This window comes from Aythya marila, assembly GCF_965140915.1.
Source record: "Aythya marila genome assembly, chromosome: 10".
Taxonomy (NCBI): domain Eukaryota; kingdom Metazoa; phylum Chordata; class Aves; order Anseriformes; family Anatidae; genus Aythya; species Aythya marila.
In genome coordinates, this window is record NC_139051.1 from 803504 (window position 1) to 824849 (window position 21346).

General features: G+C 52.5%; 1 protein-coding gene across 2 annotated transcripts; it reads left to right on the plus strand.

The window, feature by feature from the left end:
• Positions 1–211: 211 nt before the first annotated feature.
• On the plus strand, positions 212–12297 carry SSUH2 (ssu-2 homolog). 2 transcript variants are annotated; one of them, XM_082768485.1, is made up of 10 exons: positions 212–257; positions 3221–3465; positions 4285–4345; positions 4593–4717; positions 5295–5357; positions 6233–6318; positions 7157–7249; positions 8217–8322; positions 9009–9116; positions 10816–12297. In XM_082768485.1, the coding sequence occupies exons 1-10, from the start codon at positions 233–235 to the stop codon at positions 10960–10962; spliced, it is 1059 nt and encodes a 352-aa protein (XP_082624611.1). In that variant the 5' UTR covers positions 212–232; the 3' UTR covers positions 10963–12297. The 2 variants fall into 2 exon arrangements, with proteins under 2 accessions (XP_082624611.1, XP_082624612.1); XM_082768486.1 differs by lacking the exon at positions 5295–5357.
• The last annotated feature ends 9049 nt before the right edge of the window (positions 12298–21346 follow it).

The window sequence follows — 21346 nt, forward strand, 5'->3', positions numbered from 1 at the left end:
TTGGGAAGCCAGCACGGTCTGTGTGGGCTGCTTGGCACTTTCCTTCCGGGCAAGTTTCTGCTTTGTCCAGCTTCGACATTAATTCATTATTTCCCAACATCTGTGTTGTTTGTTAGAGGGGAGTGGCTCAGGGGGGCTGGGTTTCATTGCTGCCAGCACAGAATTCACAGAAAACATCGTATTGCAGGGGAGATTGTGAGGACAGGACCATCTTAGTTCCTAACCTTTGAAAATGGAACAAGACGTGAAAGCAGACAGTAAGTAAAGCTAAAAGAAATAGATTGCATGCCATGCCAATGAGTTCCTCTATTAATTTTATTCAGTTGTACTTCTTAACATATTCCTAAAATGTGTTTTCAAGCAATATGTTAAAAATTAACTGTTTTGAGGAGGGAACTCCTCTTCCACCAAATGTCAGTGTGTGCGTTCTCCCAGGCAGTGCTTGTGGAGAGGGTCAGCGCATCTCTTGTGCCATGTCTGTGAGCTACAGGTGTTGCTGCTCACTTAAGTCCAATGAAAAGCCTAAGCTGAGGCTTATCTTTTAACAGAATGCTACTTAATCAAAATATCTCTCGTGATGGCGCTTTGATCTTATGCCCTTGACTATATCTTCTTCATTAGATGTTAATACGGTTCCTGAAGAAACTCTAATTATGTGGTGCCCCAGTGAAATATCACTGTCACTGTTGCTGCTGAAAAGTAATTGAGTTCTGAGGTTCTTTAATTTATGAATGAGAAAAGCTTTGATTAGCTTTAGAAATAATAATGCTGCAGGAAGTTTCTGTTTAATCGGATGGAAAAAAAAATTATTCACTGTGGTCCTGGGGGTGCTGCACGCAAGGCTGACTTCCCGCTCCAACAGCCAACTAGTCAGAAGCGAGCGAAGTGATTTATGGCGACAAAAACTGCAGGGTAACTGGCAGGTTTTGCCAAAGAATGAACTCTCCCCAACTTTTTGGCTGTGGGTTCTATCTGAAATCCACCAAAAATGGGAGTCTTTCTGCTGATGTCAGTGGGCTCAGGGTCAGTCACTGCTGGCCAGCTGCAGCGTTTGCAGTCCCTGTGGCTGCCTGGAGGCTGGGAAGAGCAGCGTGGCCTTGTGTGTGCATTCTGCCGGCTGTTTGGTGCATTAGGGCTGGATCGCTGTGATGTGGAGCAAAACCTGGAGTATCTGATGAGTAGCAGCCGAAGCGCTGAATCTCCTGGCTTTGGTCAAAGTCCGTCTCAGACTTATTGTTGTTTCGAAGTGGAGCGATGTGTTCATGTTTATACACTATTGTGATTTCCAACATCATCACCGTAGCAACAACCCTGCTGTTGACTTATTTGCTCCAGATTTGGGATATTTTTAACCAGGTCATTTAAACCATTTCCACTGGGCTGGAATTTGGTGCTTATCTCCATCTTTTGTTATAAACAGGTTTTAATTTAACCTTTTTGCATTAAAAATAAGTGTTCAGGTTCTCTTCAGAATGTGCATAGAAATCCAGTACGTCTTGGAACTATCAGAAAGGATTTGATCTGATGGTTCAAATAAGAACCTGGGAGTTCACCCTTCTGGGATGTTTCTCTGCAACACACCATGAAGCACACTTCTTCCTCGTGCCTCTTGCCCCAGCTGTGCTGGGCATGGTGCTCACCTGCAGCAGGGCTGTGCCTGTCTGAATGAGCCTGGGAAAAAAAGGTGTGTAAAAGCTGCATTTTCTGAATGAGAAATTCATGAGACTTTCAGTAATATTTGCATTTCCTTTTCCTTGTGAGTACAACTCCGTGCAGATGTACCAAGCCACCACCAATGCAGCACCAGAGCAGAGGGTCAGGCGAGGTGCCTCTGCTGGGAGCGCTCCTACCCTGGGGCATGGAGGACAAAGCAAAGCCGGAGCTTTGGCTTGCTGAGAAGCACGGGCTGTGAGCTGGGTGGCTGGGGAGTCCACAGCACTGGGAGATACTTCACCCCTGCCTTAGGAAGATGTCTGTGTTTGATCTAGACGTGGCCAAGACAGTCACACTGAAGGCACCTTACTGATTGATTTTTTTCAAGGCGCCTCTCTGCAGTGCTTATCTCTGAGAACCTGCAGCTGAGGGGCAGCCTTGTCTTCTGCACGAGCAGCGTGGCGTTTCAAGTGGAGCATGAAGTTTCTTATTTTCTTAGGGAGAAATAATGGAGAGATTAATTTAGCCTCCTGGAAGGAAGGGGAATGCTCTCAGAGAAGCCCAGTAAATCAAGGTGATGGATGGCTCCCCTCAGCCCCGCTTTGTGCAGCTCCCATCGCTGGTGGTTACTGCTCTGGCATTTCCTGGCCCTTCCACACGCTCCCTGCTCACCCAGGCTGACTTTCATCACCAGCTGCTGTGATAGGAAGGGCCGCTGGAAAAAAAGGCTAAATAAAAAGAATTGTTTCTGTATCAGGAACCAGGAGCACCGATTGTTAGCGGTGGCTATTTTTAGAGTGGTACTCAGGGAAACAAACCCCACAAACAGAACTGAAGCGAGCTGGAAACTTTTAGAGGAGGCAGCCGCTGGAGGAGCAGACACTGCTCGAGGGGAAGGCAGGCGGCGGCTGCGTGCGGCTCTCGGCCCTCAGACACCCGCGGGGTGTCAGCATTGCTCCACCTCAGCGCAGGGACCGGGCCGCCGGGCGGGGGCACGACGGCAAATCCCTGCTGAAATTCCTGCCGAAATCCCTCCCGCAATCCCTGCCAAAATCCCTGCCGCATCTCCTCTGCGGCCATCGGTGCTGGCAGCCCCTGGACCACCCCCCGGTGCGCACTGCTGCAGCCTCAGGGGGCGCTCAGCTCCGGCTCCCGGGCTCCTTTTCTCCTCCTGGGAGCCTGTTCCTGGCTCGTTGCTGTCCCTCAGGCAGGTTTTGGAAAGCAGGCTGCCCGCTGTGAGGTGGGGGGCTGTCTGCTGGGCCGGCCCCCAGGCCCCCATCCCTGCTGAGCGCAGGGCTGGGACCCAGCACAGCCCACGGCACAGCCTGCTGGGGGCACCCGGAGCATCCCAGTGCGTGGCTGGGGCAGCACTGGGATGAGCTAGGATGTCACTGGGATGAGCTGGGCTGGCCACAGCTCCTGGCAGTGGTGCAGGGGGCTTGGTGTGCAGTGAGCTGCTGTCCTGGGAGCAGCTTTGGCTTCCACACCTAAATCTTAGCACGTTACTGAGCAAACTCTGCCTTCAGTTTCAGTTGGGTTTGAGTTTCTCCATATCCCTTTCCTGCAGGAGCCAAGCCAGTGCCACCACCTCTGGGCCTGCTGGGCGAGCTAAATGCACCGACTGTTTCCAGGCCTGTAGAGCAAGTGCAGAGCAGAAACCCCTCGGTGTTGGTTCCTCGCGGTGTCCCCCCGCTGACGGAGGCGGCGGCCAGGACAGCCCTGCTGCGCTTCGTGGCCGCCAGGCGCTGCTACGGGAGCAGGGCGGCGGCGGAGCTGGACATCCAGGAGCTGCGCCCGCGCGTCACCTACCGGGTGAGGACACCCAGGGGGCCTCTTGGGCCGCCTCTTCTGAGCACGGGGCAGTTTCCAACCACCTGGTGGCTTTGGGCCACAAGAATTGTCTGGTCATTACATAAGAGTGCTTTCACCCTGCTTTGAAGGCAGTCGCATACGTTATGTGCTTTCCAAGGAGAATCTACCCAGGAGCTGCCTGCATGCTTCCTAGCTGAAAGGTCCACATCCCTCCACAGTACAGCATCCCCTTGGCAAAGCCCTGCAGACCTGCTTTTACAGCTCAGCTTTGCAAAAGACAGCAGTTCCCTTAGCTAGACGGGAGGGACGTGCTCTGCAGCTTGTTTCTTTGGACACACGCGAGCACAGAGTGAACTGCAATGCCCTGCGTGCCCCCAGCTGTGAATGTGTCTTTGCGATATTTAATTCCACAGAAAACATGTGGCATTTGATTCTCTATTGTCACTCCTCTCACTGGAAACATTTCTGGCAGACTTTGTGCCTGCTGCCCGTAACAGCTGGCCTCGGCTCAGCCTTGCTTTGGGCGAGTCGCTGCCCCCAGGGCAGTGCCCAGCCAGCAGCATTTCGGTCCCAGTGCCACGGCGCCGTGCTGCCACTGCCTGGGCTGCTCTCGGGGGGGTGTGTGGATGCTGTGTCCCCTCCCCGCTGGCTCTTTGGGGTGTTAGAAGTGGGTAACGGATGAGCAGTGAGAAGCAGGGCGTTGGGAGTGCCCTCTGACAGGCGCTTTGGGGCAGATGTTCTCCCACACTCGCAAGTCGTGGTTACAATACCTACTTTATGCAAGGTGTCCCTGTGGCCTCTGCATTTTTTCTCTTCTAGTATCGACTGGAGACGTTCATTGAATCGCGGTTAAGCGAGTGGGCGTTTGAGCCCTTCACCAGTAAGTGCCTGCCCTTCGTCCATCGGGAATAGCACAAATGGTGGCAGGAGGACGCTCAGCACCTCGGGGTGCCCATGGCATGGACCTGCAGAGGGATGGTCCGGGGATGGGGATGGGAATGGGGCTGGAGATGGGAGTGGGGACAGGGACAAGGGACGATGTCGGTCGGTCCCCAGCACTGCCGGGAGCTGGCCTGCATCCAAGCGCTGCCTCCAGCCAGCCAGGTAAGATGCCATCACCTTTGCAGAGCCCGGAGCAACCAGACCCCCCGGGGACATCCCTCCAGACCTCTGGGACGTGGAGGTGGGGGTCCCCCCGCTCTTCCAGGGCCAGACACGGCGCTGCCGGGTGCCCCGCTCGGTGCTGGTCAGGGTGAGTCCTGCTCCTCGGGGCGCGGGGAGCACGTCCCTGCCGCGGCACCCTCAGCTCCGCCTGACACTGGTGGGTGCCAGGCTTCAGCTTTCCACTTCCCAATTTTTCTGCACTAAATGCCTGGGAAAATAGTCGGAGATTCCTTCTTCCTGGTGTTTTCTTCTTCTAGAAGTTTGAGGGCAAATTTTGCTTCAGCCTCTTCAAGAAACGGCGCTAGATGATTTTTCCCCTTTTGTTAATTTTTTCCCACATTAGCAGAACGTTTGTTTCCATGACAGTTCCCATTTAGCTCTTGACAAGCTTATAGCTGGTCAATTTATTTTACTTTTTAGTGAAATTATGAATAAAGAAAAAAATGACTTTCTTTTGCCAGCGTTACATAGACATTTGCCTTTGTTAAATAATTATTATTTATGGCTCCTTTAGTGCTCTTACAGCACAATTTTATGGTATTGGGTTCTGTCCCATTAAGACCAGAATGTTATCACTGAATTCTGATGCAGGAGGAGTGCGTGTGCATAATATGAGATGTCTGAAACCTCGGCAGCTTTGTGCATGAGTAACCCTCTGATTTCAGGAGTGTCACAGATGCCACGGTCGTGGCCGATCGCAGTGCGGTGCGTGCCACGGTGCGGGCTGGGTAAGGAGCTGTGGCAGCTTCCACCAGGAGCTCTGCCTTTCTGTCTGCTTTGCTTGGGTTTTGTTTGTGAAACGGCAACATGCAAACGCTTATTCTGAGGTGGGGAGCCTGAGGGGCAGTCCTGCCTCGCTCCTGTTTGCTGCCCCCGGGGCTGGGGCTCCGCGGTGTCCCAGCAGTGTCACCAGGTCCCTGCAGAGATGTGAGCGGGACCATCCTAACCCTGCCCGGCCACCAGAGTCTCACCCCACTGTACATCCACAGCCTGTGTGTTGCAGTGGTGAGAGGGAAAGGAGGTTTTGCTCTGCACTGCTGACGTGAGCTCAGATCTCAGGCATGAAGTACAGCGCGTTGCTTGCTGCCTTCAGATGCGCTCAGCTCCGCGTTTGGGGCTTTCAAATGGAGGGGAAGGCTGAACCCAGGGTGCAAGGGCAGCTGCAGACCTGGCCTCCTCTTTGTGCTTGTTCTGCTACATAGGTATTTCCAAAGACAGCCCAAAGATGTATCGTTATTGCACTAAAATTGCTGCTTAATTAATCAGATTAAATAGTAGTAAATAAAAGCGCACTGCTAACAACGTGAATAAATACCAGCGGAAAATTCCGTCTGCAAGAAAGAAGGCATTTCAGCCCAGATCGTGTGTCCAATTTACATCACTCGTTAATTTGACCGAAACACCTAATTAATCCGGAGGCACAATATATGAGCTGTTTCGTACGCTCTTTTCGCTGCAAGGTACGTGCTTGGCTTAATGCATTTCTCCGCAAGCCCGAATTAGCGATTATTCCAATAACGTACCTAAAAGCTTTTTGTTGCTACGCCCGCCACAGTTTTGTTCTGGCAGCCAGCTCCTGTTTAATGCCTCGGTGTGTTTGCAGGCGAGGTGTGTGACGTGCAGGGGGTCCCGGCGGAGGCTGAAGCAGCAGAAGAGGTGCCAGCTCTGCTCCGGCACGGGCCGCAGCAGGTAGGGGCTGCTGCGGGAGGCGCCTCGTGGCACTACCCGGGCACGTGGAGATGTCTGTGTGCTTTGTTTGTCCTGCTGCCATGAGGATCACCTGAAAGAAAAGGCAATGCGGCAATAGCTCTATTCTCCAGGAAAAATGGTTAGAAAGAGCCCCTTTTTCCCAGCTCTCCGATGCCCACGGATGCCAGCAGAAGACTTTTCGCTGATTTTTGCAGGCTGGGCTTTAGGTCCCGTTTCGGCAGCGCATCATTCCGGGTTTGGCAGGTTTTACAGCTGGAGAATTACCACCCTATTGTTTTTCCAAACATGAAACTTAATAGGCTTAAAAATGATCCTTAAGTGACACAAGAGAAGGTACTGTGCCGGAGCTGTTCTGTTTACGTGGCTCCATTAAGTTTAAAGTAACAGCGACGGTATCGCGCATAATCGTGGCAGTCATTTTAAAGCACGAATCCACCGGGGCTAATGATGGCTGGAAGAGCCTTAATGAATCAGTCGCTAACTGCTGCTAATCACGTTGCACGGTGCCATCCAAAAGCTCGGCGCAGCAGCAGATGCCTCCCGTGTCTGGCAGAGGCACAGGCAGCAGCGCCTTCGCAGGGACACTCCCTTCTTAGCACCGCGTGGGGAAATTGTGCTTATCCTTAATTAGAGGTACAAATACATCCTGTGATGAGCTCCCCATTTACAGACAGCTATGTGGATGGCCTTCCCTGGCCCTGGGCCACAACCCTGGGGAGCTGTGGGGAGCCACAGGCAGTGGCTGGTGGTGCTCAGGGCTCGTCCTGCGCCCAGCAGCCCCATCCCCATCCCTGCAGCCCCTGTCGTTGCCTCCAAGGTGCAGTACCTGCTCCGGCCGGGGCAGCAAGACGTGCACAACGTGCCAGGGAGAGAAAAAGCTCCAGCACTTCAGGCAGCTGGTGATAACCTGGTAAGCAGCACGGGTTCATGGCTGTTAATTTTATTCCTTGTTTTCCTGCAAGGCTTTGAAGCTCAGCTTGCTTTGTAGGGGGAAGCCAAGACAAGATTTATTGGCACTGGTCAGGCAGGAACGGGGGCTGAGAGGGTCAGGTTTAGCTTTTAATGATGCTGGTCATTTCTCTCCATGGGTACCGAACTCTCAAAGCCCAGACCCAAAGCTCGGGCAGCTGAGGATGCCAGAGGTGATGGGGGCAGTGGCTGAGCTCCTTTTCCTGGGGTTTTAGCGGTGGCACGAGGCTGATGGCCGTGTTGCAGCCCTGGTACTTCCCATTTGGTGCCAGAGATAGCAGATGGGGCTAAACAAATCTTAGCTTGAGAGGTTTGGTTGAAAGCCCTACCTGCTGCTTTGGGTGCGTCCTAACCACTTTCCCATCTTTTTACAAAATGCCTCCAGTTACCCTGTGTGAAGACCTTCCCTTTCCAGAGCACGGTATGTGCCCAGCCAGGGTGACCTGCACTTGGAAGCTGCCCCAGCCGTGCTCAGGGTGCTGGTGGGGTCCTGCAGGATGCAGAGCCTGGGGCAGGCTCCAGCAGGTGGGATGTCCAGCATCAGGCACCAGCCTTGGCCCTGCCCCACAACCATAGACCAGAAAGGCTCACTCTGATACGAGCCAGGGCTTTGGATGAGGAATACAATACTTCTGAAGTAAGGAGTTGATAGGTTTGGAAGGCAAGAAGGCTGATCACCATGAAGGGCTGATTTCAGGATTATTTATCCAAGAGTCACCCATGGTTGTTGCATATACAGGGTTATTAAGGAGCTAACACCGGAGGGCACAAAGGTTGGGCAGAGATGGTTGCTGTCCTCAGGAACCAGGGAGTGCTCGAGCATTTCTCAGGCATTCAGGATTTGGGAGATGGGTCGGTGCCCTGCACACAACCTCTGATCGCTCGCTGGGTTTCCCTCACTCTTGCAGGAGGAACAACGTTTTTGAATTTGTTTCTGAGCATCACCTGAACTTCCCAGGGGAGCTGCTCAGCAAAGTCAGTGGCGAGAATATATTCCAAGATGAAAACGTGGTGGTGAGTGTGAGTGCGGGGAGGCGATCCCTCCCTGGGTGCTGCGGGAACGGGTGGCCTGCAGGTAGTGCAGGGTGTCCTTGGCTCCTTCCTGGGACCTGGCCTCGCTGGGTTTTCTGCCCGACAAAAGAGGACCGAGCCAGGCCCATATACCTGCAAAAGCCCGGGGGAGTTTTTTATTATAGGCTGGCAGGAACCGGTGGAAATTTCAGCCATGTACCAGGAGCTGGAGCCAGGCACAGACTGCCTCTCTCCCAGAGCTGTTACTCAGTGTCAGGCATCTGTAGTGAACACTTTGCATCTGGTGCTGCTGAGTCCCTCGGGGTCTGAATGATGCTTTAGCATCTGACTCATTCTTCAGTGAGTGTTTTAGATCCGAAGTTCTGTGAGTGCTGAGGTCTGTGGGGCTGTAACGCAGACGGCTATCACTCACGCTGTGAGAGAAGTAGCTGCATTCCCGACTAATTCTGCTTTTGCCCATAAGCCAAATATTTCTTCTGTCCGCATAGTGGGGTAAACAGAGAGGCTTAAAAAACCCTCTCAGACTTAACAGTGCTGCGCTACTGGAAGAAGGTGACGGTGAGGCCTCTTAGGGCATCTTTCCTGTCCCTCAGTGCCTGCCTCCAGCTGGGGCTGCCAGCCCAGGAGCAGCACCTTCCCTGGCATGCTGTTGGGTTTATTTCTTGCAGGTGTGCCCCATCGTTGACTTCCCCGAGCCTGCCATCTCCTGGGCCTCGCGGCGTGCCATCGCCGAGCACAGCGCGGCGTTTGCCAGCTCGTCCCGCATCCTGCGGCAGGTAAGGGGGGCCCGGGGCTGCCAGGCCGGCACCACGGGGAGCTCACAGGTCGTGCCCGGTGGTGCCAGCCCCTGAGGAGTGGTAACAGCATGGTGCTGGGTTGCCGTCCCCTCAGCATCCCCCCATCCCACGGGACACACCACGAGGAGGGTGCCCACCAGCCGGCCCTGGAAATTCAGCTAATTGTGTGGTTCAACTAATTATGGTCGGCCAGCGAGCGTGGCCAGACACAGCAGGACGTTGGGAGCAGTAACAGATTTCATTATTTATTTAGAGGTGACCTTTAGTGAATGAAAAAGAAATCATAATTACCAAGTGAAATACCCAGGAAATAATTTTACAAGAGCATATTCAAAGATGTAGGCAGTTGTGGCTATTATTTTCCCTTTTACCTTCCCGGAGCCCTGGCAAATGTTAGTTATTATCACTATTTATATTTAGAAGCTATTTTTGAATAAACGTTAGGATTCCACTCATCTGATTCTTGCTAGAATGTGGCAATCGCTGTTGCTCCCATTATAAATGCTAATGCACAAGTTTAGCTAGAACATACTGTCTTTTCGCCCACAGGAAAGACAAGATTTCATGTTAAAAATGCAAGTAAATTGAAAGACCAAAATAAACTTAGGGGGAGATGGCTTGATTTTCCATGTGGTCTGTCAAAGCAATCTCTTTGGCAAATTTCTGCCTTCCAACTTAATTCTAGCCTGTAATTTCCAGTTCTCAGCATCAAAAGCAGTTTGTTCAGAGCCTGCTGCACACCCAAAGCCTCCTCTAGCTGTACAGGAAGGCAGGTGCTGAAAACCTCCCGCTGTGCCAAGTCCCCGGCACCACGTGGCATCTGTGTCGATCCGGGCTGCGTTCGGGGCGCTTCCCCACCAGTTAATTTTTCATCCCTTCCACTTGCTGTTGGCTGAAGTTCTGCTAAATAATCAGCATCTTTTGGAAAAAGGTGAGGGAAGGAAGTATCTCCTCCTGCCTGGCTGGTGCTGTTCTGCTTTCCCCCGATGCTGGCCATGAAGTGGCTTGGGGGCACGGCGCAGGGAAAATGTCCCCGTGGGCAGGGACCACGCCAGGCCCCGCTTGCTGCGAGGGGAAGGCAGGCTTTGTGCCTTCTGTCATCATTCGGTTTCATGGGGCTCCTTTATTTGCATTTTCTTTTAAATTTGCCCAGAATCTGGTGGCATCGTTGCCCTCAACGGGGTGTTTTCACTGCCAGACCATCCTATGACTGCCCGCCCTGCCTCCTCCAGTGGAAAGAGGGGACTTTCTACCACAAAGCCCAATGCCTGCTGGTGGCACGCTGCCTGCTGCCTGCCCTGGGCAAGGATGGGGGAATTGCCTCCACACGCAGCCCTCAAGCACACGAGGCAGGAGGATGCACTAGCACACCAGGGCTTACTGGATTTAAGGAATTAGCTTAAAGAGCTGTAAATGCAATAGAAGTGGTGCAATATGGGCCAAAACATAATGGTGCTACTGCTAGGGGAGCTTTCGGGAGAAGCTGTGATGGCTGCAGTGTTGGGCTCTTCCATCTCCATGGCTTTTTGGTTCCCCTTCACTAAGTAGCTGCTGCCCTGGCCCCAAAAGGCTTGTGGCCAGAAGCTGGGGGTTTTGGGGCACATCGGCCTAAAGTGTGACACAGCACCAGCTCCAAATACCACACAGCTAACTGGGGCTTCTCTGTTTCTTTTCCTAGCGTCAAACCGTCGAGCGAATCCCCATCACAGAAGTGCACTACCAGTACTTGGGGAAGCCTTACCTCTACTACATCTATGGGCTTGAAAACAAGGTGTACGCGCTGGACTACCCCGAGAGGTGCTGCTGTGGCTGCACCATCCTGTGAGGGCCCAGCGGGCGCCTTCCTGCTGTGCAATACGGGGCTGCGAGCCGCAGTGAGGCTGTGCCACCCCCAAACTGCCGGCATCTCCCAGCCCTGACGGCCCCAGACCTCCCCCTGGGTGCAGCATCAGGCCTTTGGGTAGAGATTTCCCTGCTGGATGCTTCCCCTCCTTGCTGTAATGCTGTATCGTTAAAGCGATGCCTATTGACAGATACATTTTCAGTCCAGCCACGCCATTTCTGACTGTCGCCTTTCTTCCCCTGTTTTATTTATCAGATTTCCTGAGTTACTACATAATCCATAATGATATGTTTCAGTATCTATCCAATTATCAAATCTAACTTCAAAGGATTTCGCTTTAAAATACCCACTAACATCACCTGAGGGCCAGTTCTGCCAATATAGAAGTTACTGTGTGAGGACAAAGTGCTCTTGGAGCCTGGGCTGCATGTGGTGCTGGGGGCAGCACCCGTGGGGGTCCTCATCCAGCAATGCCATTGCCTCAGGTGCTGGCAGGAGGCAGTTCTGCCAGCACTTCTCATCCTTCTTGTTCTGTTTTAGCACCCATCTTGCAATGTTCCTCTTACAAAAGCCTGCAGGAGAACTGCAGATCTCTCTGGGTTAAGGCTAAATCCAGCACTTGTTTGCAGGGTAAAGCTGGAGAAGATAAAGCAAACAGACCCTTGAAAAGTTCAGAAATGTGCCAGGAAATAGGAAGACACCAACACTTATAGTTAAAAAGAAAGCAAGCAACCCTCCTCTCCTCCTCCATGATTTTTTCATAGTTCTCGTGCTGTTTGGGGGCCTAATGGAGGGTTTTTGTGTGGGTGGCACTGGCAGACCCTAACAGATTGCTGCATCAGATGGGGGTGTGCTGCCTGCACCCTGGCACTCTTGTTGTCTGTCACTGAGCTGACAGTTGAATTAGTACCTTATCACAGCAAATCAGCATGGGAAAAACACACTGAAGTTCTGGGAATCTTGTAAAAGATAAAGACCCACACTGTCAGCTTGAATGGGGACTGTGAGGGAGGGGAGGAATGCAAGGAAGACTGGGGGAAGGCATTTAACAGCTGACAGATTTTAAAACAAGTGAGTTGAAAATTACTTTGTAAAAGAAGTGTTTTCTAATGCTGCTTCTAAAAGAAAAGAAAAAAAATGTTTCTGGTAATGTGCAAACAGAGGAAATGAGCGTGTGAGGGGGAGAAGAGCTTTCCTGGCTTTGCCATGGGGGGAGAGACGTGGGCAGCATCTGCAGCCATGCAAACACTCGCCTGCTGTGGCCCCCCATGCAGGCGATGCTGCCCCGTGCCAGCGGTGTGATGCTGCCCCACACTGTCCCCAGCCCTGGAGCTAACCCAGGCAGCTCTGTGCCCCAGGCTGTGTGCAGGGGGGAGCCAGCCCAGAGCTGGTGCCAGCCCCTTGCAGACTCACTTTTACCATGGGATTTTGCAAGCAGCAGCGCAATGCAGGCGTGCTCGGAGGAGCTGTGGGGACAGCGCTGCGTTTTAAAGCACACCTTTGGCTGTTTCCTTCTGCCTTGCCGCAGTCCCTCAGTTTTGCTTTGCTCCCCTGGGGTGGGAAGTGTTGGTAGGCTGCGTGTGCAGTCTCGGGCAGGTTTCGAAAGGGGGCTTGAGCATGCTGGCAGTACAACTGAGCACATGGCACTCTGTGTATGGCTGCCATTAACTGCAAATGGGACCTTGTGCTCGCGTAAAACACACCACACAAAAGCACGGCAGATGCAGCACATCTGCACACCTCCCTCCAAGGGGCTGCGCAGCGCTGGTACTGCTCTGCAGGGGCCTCCTCTGCTGCCGCTGATTGCTCTGCAGCAAAAGCAAACACAGGCTCTAACGGCCTTGTTATTAAACCACATATTTAATAGGGTTTTGGTCCTTTTGTGTGCGTCTAACTCTGGACTGGCTGCTTACCCACAACAAGCCCAGGACAAGGGTGCCCGCAGCATTGCACATTGCTAATGCTAGGGCATGATGTGAATTGTTAAGAAAAACAACAGCAAGCACACAAAGAGCCAGGAACGGCTCCTGCAGGTCAGGCAGCTGGGGCTCGCTGGGCTGCAGGGGCCTTGAGCGTGTAGGTAGGACAGGACGGGGCAGCTTGCTCTGGCCTTGAGCTTCTGGGATGGTGGTGGCTGGGCCAGCAGCGAAATGCATCCTGCAGCCACCCCACAGCCAGTCCTGTCCCTGCGGGCAGAGACCTGGGACCCCGCACTTTGGGGAGACCACACAGCACCAGTAAGGCAAAGGGGAAAGAAAGGAGGGTGTTTTTCTTCTGACTCACAAACAGAGATGGACCAGACAGTTTGGATAAACTTTAGAAGCAATCCAAATAGCCTAAATAATCATCAGGCCGGATTCCTTCTGGACTGAGCAGTTGCTAATGGTTGTTCAGAAACAAATACAAAACCCACTTCGTCCTCATGCAGTCATTCCTGAAGCACGAGATAAACTTCATCCTCTTTGCTGCTGCCAGGGTAGAAAAGGGCAAACCATGGTCCCTTAAGGAGCCATGCCCTGATCCCACCATGATGGCCGGCGGGCAGAGGGACGGCTGCCCCGACATCCCCCGGCAGCAGTTCCCCTGCCAGGAGAGGCAGAGGCACTCCAAGCAGTCCTCGCTGGGCCTTCAGCACCTGGTGGTTGTGAGATACTCCGACCTGCCTGCATCCTCATGCCCAGGGAAAGTGCTGCAGCTACTGATATCTTACCTGGCCAAAAGGGGGGCTTGGAGTAGCAGCACTGGGCAGCCCCAAGCCCTTCCTGTGCCCTGAGAGTGTCCCCGGAGGGAGCATCCCTGGATGGAGCATCCCACAGGGAGCATCCCACAGGGAGCATCCACAGGCGGGAGTGCTGGCGGAGGACGGTCCCCGCTGTCCGGGGCTGTCCTGGTCCCTGCGGACAGCCTCGGGGCGCGAACCTCCCCTGCCCCCGTCATGAAAACTTGGCCATTCCTGGCGTTTTTTTAATAGAACTTCAACTATATTTAGATCAAAAATAAATAAATTCTTGGCTTGAGGACAGTTTTAATGCCTGATGAATTACCAGAACTTCTTTCACAGGAAACTATAAAATTCCTCGGGGCGAGAGCTCGCCTCTACCCGAGCTAAGGAAAACAGCGCTTCGTGCTGCCGCTCCGCCTGCCAGCCTGTGCTCAGATGTCTTCACTAGCAGAGAGGCCTGGCTATTGCTGTTGTTCATAACCACGCTACTATGCTGGTTGTTAATGCCGCATGAGAACGAGGAAAGAAACTTGCACGTAAAGACTAAAAAACAACCCCAGCTGCCTCACGCAGGCTGGACCCCCAGCTCTGGCCAGGCAGCCTGTGCGAGAGGGGTGGCCCTGGGGTGCCTCGTCCCAGCCAGGGCTGCCAGGGCCTGCCACGAGCAAACCCTGAGGGCAGGGGAAGCGCCGGCTGCCCGCCGAGCTCTCCTCTGGCCTGCTGGCACTGGCTGTGTCCCTTGGCATGCCCCTTGGTTGAGTGCTGGCTGATTTCTACTGACCAGCCAGAAAAAGTAACATGAAAGACGCTGTTTTACAGCACCAGGGAAAGGCTTTTAATTCTAAAGATGCTCCCTGCACCATGAGGGGTGTTACTGGTCCATACCCAGCCCCCCGTTACCTCTTAATGGGCTTGCTGCCCATGAACTTGTGCCATCTGCTCCTGCCAGCCCCACGTGCCCCCACAGCCTCCCCTGGTGAGAAGGGCACAGGCCTGGCAGAGCTGCACATTCCCCTAAAGGCACTCAGCTTCCCTTGCTGCAGCACGTGTCTGCTGTGGGCCCATCTCTGCAAGGTGCAAACTCTGCCCGGTGAGGCCGGCCAAGGTTTCTCACTGCTGTCCCCACCCCTCAGTCTTTGAAGTTTTATAAAAAAGCTCAACCTTTCGACTAAACAGCCGGTAAATCATCCTAAATGCCATTTCATCCAACAAATACAAAGACTTGGCCACAGCAGCTGCCCTTTAGACTCGTGCTCTCATGATCGTGGTGACAGAGCAGTGCAAAGCTGCCAAAGGCAGCAGGGCCGGGGTCTCCCACCGAAGGCTGCCGGCTCCCTCACGCTCCCTGGTGCCTGCCCAGGACCCCCAGGTCCTCCGGAGCCACCGGTGCTGCCTGGCCTCTGTCCCCTGCCCACAGGTGAGGGGCTGCGTGCTGCTCCCCCCTCCTCCTTGGGCACCTGTCAGCTTCCTCCGGGAGTTTTTGCTTCCAGCACCTTTAAATCACCATTCCTCCTATCTGCTAGAGCAGCTCGCTGATTTAAGTTGAAAAGCCAAAAGCATACTGCAGAAACTCTTCGAAAAAACAGTATTTTCCCAGAAAAATATAATCTCCACTGCATTGATCTGTCCATCTATCTTAGCACAGAAATTCTTCACATACTGACCTCCTGACACAGCTCGTTTTTGTGGAGAAAACTGCTCCGAATTAGGTTGTTTTTCCTCTCTTCTTTCCGGATCCTGGAGGCTTTTTTTTTTTTTCAGCAGCCTGAGGCTGTGTGGGGCTCTCAACATGGTAATATCATATCTGTGTTTTGCTCTCCCTAATCATCAGCCCAACTCCCATTTTAGGACATATTTTCACTAAAATGCTGCCTTATTTGGCTTTTTCCTTTTGCCGATTCCGGTTACATCACCCGTCAAGCAGTCGATTCAAATAAATATTGCCCCAGCTCATCACTGCCCAGCACTGCAGACGGGCTGTGTGGGGGGGGTGCGGGGCCAGCCTGCAGGCAGTGTCCCCATGGCAGGGACCGGGATGGTGACAGCCAAGCGGTGTCCCCTTGGTGTCCCTCTGGTCCTCCGGGCCTTCCTGCAGAAACATTCCTGGTGCCCAGGCTGAGGAAGAGGGCGGCAGGGCAGGAGGACAGAAGGCAGGAGGACGGGAGGACGGGAGGACAGGAGAGCTGCTTCCTGCTGTGCAGCTGGGTCCCTTCTGCCCTTGCAGTAACAAGGAGCCAGTTTCACAGCTTGCACAAGGTTTTTGTTCTGAATCCTTCTCCCCTTAAACCGTTATTTCCCAGCTAATTGTGCCCTCATTGTGCCCTCAAACACAGGGGCCTTTTCCAGCCGTGTCGGAAGGCGACGCCGAGGTTTCCCCACTGCCGTCCCTTGCCCTGCTCCGGCTCTGGTCCCTGCTCCCAGCCGTGCCGGGAGCGCGTGGCCCGCCTCTATAAATCTCCTTTTGGCTGAAACCCCACTACAAGAAATCTGTGCCAAGAGCTAATTGGAAATAAAAAGGAGAATAATTCTGAAAAATCAGCTGAAGAGGGATATTTCTGGGTTAGGGGTATTTCCCGATTACATAAACCCAAACAAAATGAAACTCGCATATTAATGACTTCTAAGAGATAGACCCATGTATTTTGCAACACTGGAGAATGAATCTGACTCACTTTGTTACAAGAAGTGGCTTTGCCAGCTCATGCTGCTGGTATATCCAGCAAACAAGAGGGTGAGGACTGGGAGGTGCACTGCCAACTGTGCAGGTTGGGGCCGTGGTGGCACTTGGTGCCCATCGCTCACAGAGGATCCATCATACCTGCCCCAGGAAACCCTATTTTGTACTGGTGATGGCCCAGGGAGGTGTCCCAGGTGGAAAGGGACAAACCTGGGCCCTGGGCCAGCTTTGGGAGAGGGGCTGCTGCCAGCGAGGGGATGCACATAGAGCCAAGAGGAATCCGCAGCCCCTGGGAGAAGGCAGCGCCCGGGGGTCCCAGCCAGGGGAGCAGCAGGGAAGGTGGAGCACATTTTTCCAGTGGAAGCTGCTCTGTTTATAATGAGAAACTAGAGACTGGAAAAACATCGCGGAATCCATATTTGAGGCAATATTCATGAAACGGCAGCAAAAAATTGTGGCAATCCCTTTGGCAGCTCCATGGGGGTTAGAGTTCCCTCAACTTCTCGTGTCTATTTTTACCACGGAGCGGCTCAGATGGTGAAGACATCAGCCGGCCGTGCTCGCCCTGGTGCATGGGAACAAGGAAATACCTCTCCCCCGCGCCCAGAAGGGAAGGAAGAAAGCACTTGGAAGTGAATACAGGGATCCACCCAGTGATCAGCCCGCAGGAACACGCCTTCATGCTTGCTCCCTGCCACCTGAGGCCATGTCCGGAGTCACTGCGAGAGGCAGCGCAAGACCCAGGTTGGGGCAGTGCCTGCACAAAGGAGCTGGCTCTAGAGTAAAGAGGCTATGGGAGGGCAATGCAGCTCACTCGGGGTGTTGGTTTGGAGGATGTGCTGAAGACACTCAGCATCCACTTGTGCCTAAGTGGCCACACACCACCAGCAGCAGCGCTCCCGTTGCGCCCCGGCAGCTGGCCGCTGCACCGTGTGCCTCTAGGAGCAGTTGGATCAGGGCGCCGGACACGGCTCGCTATTTATGAAACAAATACCTAGAGCCCTACTGCTTTGCTTTGCAGTTCAAGCCCTTGTAGCAAAATATTAGTTTTAGGCTTGCAGCTGACGCAGAGCTCTGGCTGTCGGAGACTGCCTTATCGGCGGCTCGGTGCCTGTGGGCAGACACGGGCAGCACCCCCAGGGCCGCAGTGAACCACGAAGCTTTCCTCATCACACCTGCTAAGTGAGATGGAGCAGCAGTAAGAGCAAATATTTTGCAAAGAAAATACCAATTAGACACATTCTGTAACCAACTGAAGTGCAGCATTTTCAGCCCCCTTGCTTTTCTTTTCTATTTTTTTTCCCCCTTCTCTTCTCTTTCCTCCTGGCCACGCTCCTCCGCTTCCCCGGACGGATGACATGTTTATTGGCTGAGCTCCCAGCTACATGAGCTGTAGCTGGGAGCTTGCACAGCCTTATCAGTGTCAAAGCACAGAATAGAAGAGAAGCAATTTTATCGTTTGCTCTCTGCTATTTTTCTTCCTTCAGGGCTGCCCTTGCAATAGAAAAGTAACTAGTAATAGGGCAACATCTAGAGAGAGGTTTTGTGACTGTCACGGAGCTCCTTGCTCTCCTAGGCAAGCCAATGATGTCCCTAGCTCCCTGTGCAGCTCCTGGGTTCAGAATTACCACGAGGTCATTGCAGGGCTTGCTATCCTACAGGAGTGGGTTTTTAAGAACCAGAAGATACATTAATTGGTTCAGGCACTAGGAACATATGAAATGAATTGAATTTCATTTGGGGATTAATGAGGAAAATCTAGGGAGGCTCCAGGACAAATTTGAGAAAATATGATAGCTGGAGTTAACTGAAGTGTTTCAACCACATTTTTTTTTTCCCCTTAACTATTTGAAATTTGTTTTCTCAGAATCAGAGCTGTGATTTGGGCTCACACACATTGATTATATTTGATACTTCAAAACTAAATGGAATTTTGCTTTCAAATGCAGTTAAATGCTGTCCAAAGATATGCAGATCATTTTCTTTTTTCTTTTTCTTTTTCTTTTTCTTTTTCTTTTTCTTTTTCTTTTTCTTTTTCTTTTTCTTTTTCTTTTTCTTTTTCTTTTTCTTTTTCTTTTTCTTTTTCTTTTTCTTTTTTTAATTATTTTTACAGGAGTTTTCTGTTCCTTCTCTGCTTTTCCATTTTTCCACTGGCTTTTCCCCAAAGCCATTCTGGAAAACAAACAGAAGGAATTGCAGAAATGCAAAGCAAGACCCACTTTTGTGGCTGCTGCTGTCAGTGGTGCCTGGGGAGTCCCACACAGCTCTGCATGCCCCGCACAGCCCTCCTGCACCCTGCGCACCGTGGATGAGGCGCTTCTGTCTGGACAGAGAAATTCCTGATTCTGAATTCATTGACCAGTAATGGGGTCCAGATGCCCAGGGCAGGCAGGAGCATCTGCGATTCACCAGCAGTGTGGCTGCAGCATCGTGCAGTGGCGTTGGGATGCTGGGTGCGAGTGCCTGCACAGCTCCTCAGCAACCTGGCCCCTGCGAGCCTTCGAGCAGCCGAGGACCCCCGGGCAGCGCCGGCCCCAATGCTGCTCAGGGCTGTGCCGATCTCTCCCAGTGCCTTCGTGTTTCCCCTGCCCCAGCTCTCCCATTGCAGCTCCTACAAACTCCAGAGCAATTGCAGTTACATTTCACCTCTGCTTTCAGATGTGGCTTGTACACCTGCTCACAATAGCAGGGAAAGGTTTATGAGCCGTACGAAATAAAAATAAAAAATATATTTTATTATAAGCCACTTGAAGGAAAATCTTTTCTGTGTTAAAGCAAACAGCACAAAGAAAATACTGGGATTGTTTTCATCCTCAGAGGCACACGGTGCAAAAGTACTCCTATAAAACCATGGCAAAACGAGGAGCTGGCCTCTGCAGCGGGACTCGGTGGGTTTCAAAGTCTGTTCTTTGTAGTAAATCATAAAAAGAAACCCCTTCATCACTACTACAGACATTTGCAGACATTAAAAATTGCAGCTGGAATTGAAAATGCTGAAATCCATCTGAAAGTTAGCCTGAGCCCTGGGACTGCTGTTAGCAGCTGCATGGCCATGGGTTGCGTTGTCCTGGAAAGTGCAAGAGCAGCAACTGCACCCAGCTATGCTTGAGCCCAGCTTGGAGATAAATTGCATGAAATAATCGGATGTAATGAAACCTAGAGTAACCTGGAGCCAGCTGATGGTACCTGTAAACTCATCGGCAGTCTTCAGCGCTGTGCAGCCACACTGCATGTGCTACAAACACCTGCACAAAGCTGGTGTTGGACACACGGCGCTGGGGAGCAAACATGGGGTGCGGAGAGCAGCACTGGATGTAGGAGCAACCACGGCCTCTGGAGAAGGGAAAGGCCTCTGGTGAGATCTTCCAGAGTTGACATTTTGCATGAAGGACAGGGCAAAAGGCAGACGAGGCCCTGGTGGCTTCCTGTGACACCCGCTGTGACAACCTCAGTGGCAAAGCCACCTCCCAGGGGATGGGGCCGTGGAGTGGGCTGGGGCAGCCCTGGCACAGCTGGAGCTCTCTGCCTCTCAGGAAAAAGCTGCAGTTCCCAGTAAAAGCCATTCACATCTGTCTCGAGTGGATTTGTGCTGAAAGCAGCCAGAATGACAAGGCAGTGAAAACCTCACGCTCCGCTGCAGGACCACTGGTGCTGCACGCACGCTGCAGCCCCGCTTCCTGCTGGCTGGGAGCGGGCTCGGAGCAAGCTGGGGTCCTGCGGGGTGCACGAAGAGGATCTAATACGGAGAGGCTTGCTGCCTGAGGCCATTTTCAGCCCTTTGAAAATGTATTTTATCAGAGGCCCAGAGCAATACAATTGCTTCCTGTTACAACCAAATGCATCTGGTTTGAGTTTTCCAATTTATCCCCTCAATCCGTGCCATGAGGGGCTGATGCTTTGCCAGCCTATTGTTTCCCAGTTGAAAACAGATGGTAGGGGCTGAAAGTCTGATGGGGTTCAAACCCTGCCCAAAGCACTAAATGTCAACCTGCTGGCCGGGGCATTTTAGGGATCAGCAGCTGCCAACAGAGCGCCCTGGCCGCAGGATGGTGGCTGCAGCATGCACATGAGCACAAGGCGCCGGACAGACGGACACATGGACACAGCAGGACTGGTCCCTGTGCTGCCTCTGAGCCCACAGCACACAGGGCTTGCTCCTCACTCCTCTGCCAGGGGATGAGCAGATGAATGCTCGCTTCCATGGCAGCCTTCCCGTACCTTTTTGATGAATAAGAGACCGTAAAGAGCAGCTACTTCAGGGAAGACACACTTCTCCCAATATGACATTGTCACCGAAATCATCTGCAACGTAGCTGTTGAGTGTTGCAGGAGCTTCTGGCACTTCAAAATTTATCCTGAAAAAGGAATGAAAACATTTTTACCCCAGGCAACAACATTTGTAGGAAAGTCTTTGAATAATCCTGGCTTTCTTTTAGTGAAAAGTCCAGGGGCAAATTTTCTGTTGCTGTAAGTAAACACTCTTCCCCGAATCCGCCGTGCTGTGCCATGGGAGGTGTTGCCTCCAGCCCCATCTCTGGCAGCCTGGGCTCTTCAGGCAGGCCCTCAGTCTCCAAAACCCGATGCCAGAACTTTCCAGTCCCAGCCCAGTGTCCAGGTTTTTCCCTGCTGCTGCAAATGCCTACACCCATGAAGAATCTGAACAATGATCTCAATCAAAAGATGCTTTTGTGCTCGTTCAAAGATGTAAGTCACCTGAGGGACTGCTGACTGAGGTGTGATGACCAGAGACCCGATGCAAAATCTGAACGCTGTGCCTTGCCGAAGTGCTTAAAGCCAGACAGAAGGAAAACAAACAGAATAATGTACAGTGAAAGAAAGGTTTGCTCTTGGAGGTTTAAGAGTAGGTGCAGCCTCAGATAGATGAGGTACATTCAAACTACCCACAGATTATGAAAGATGAAAGAGTCGGACTGATAGAAGTAAACCAAACCAAAACAATTTGGGCC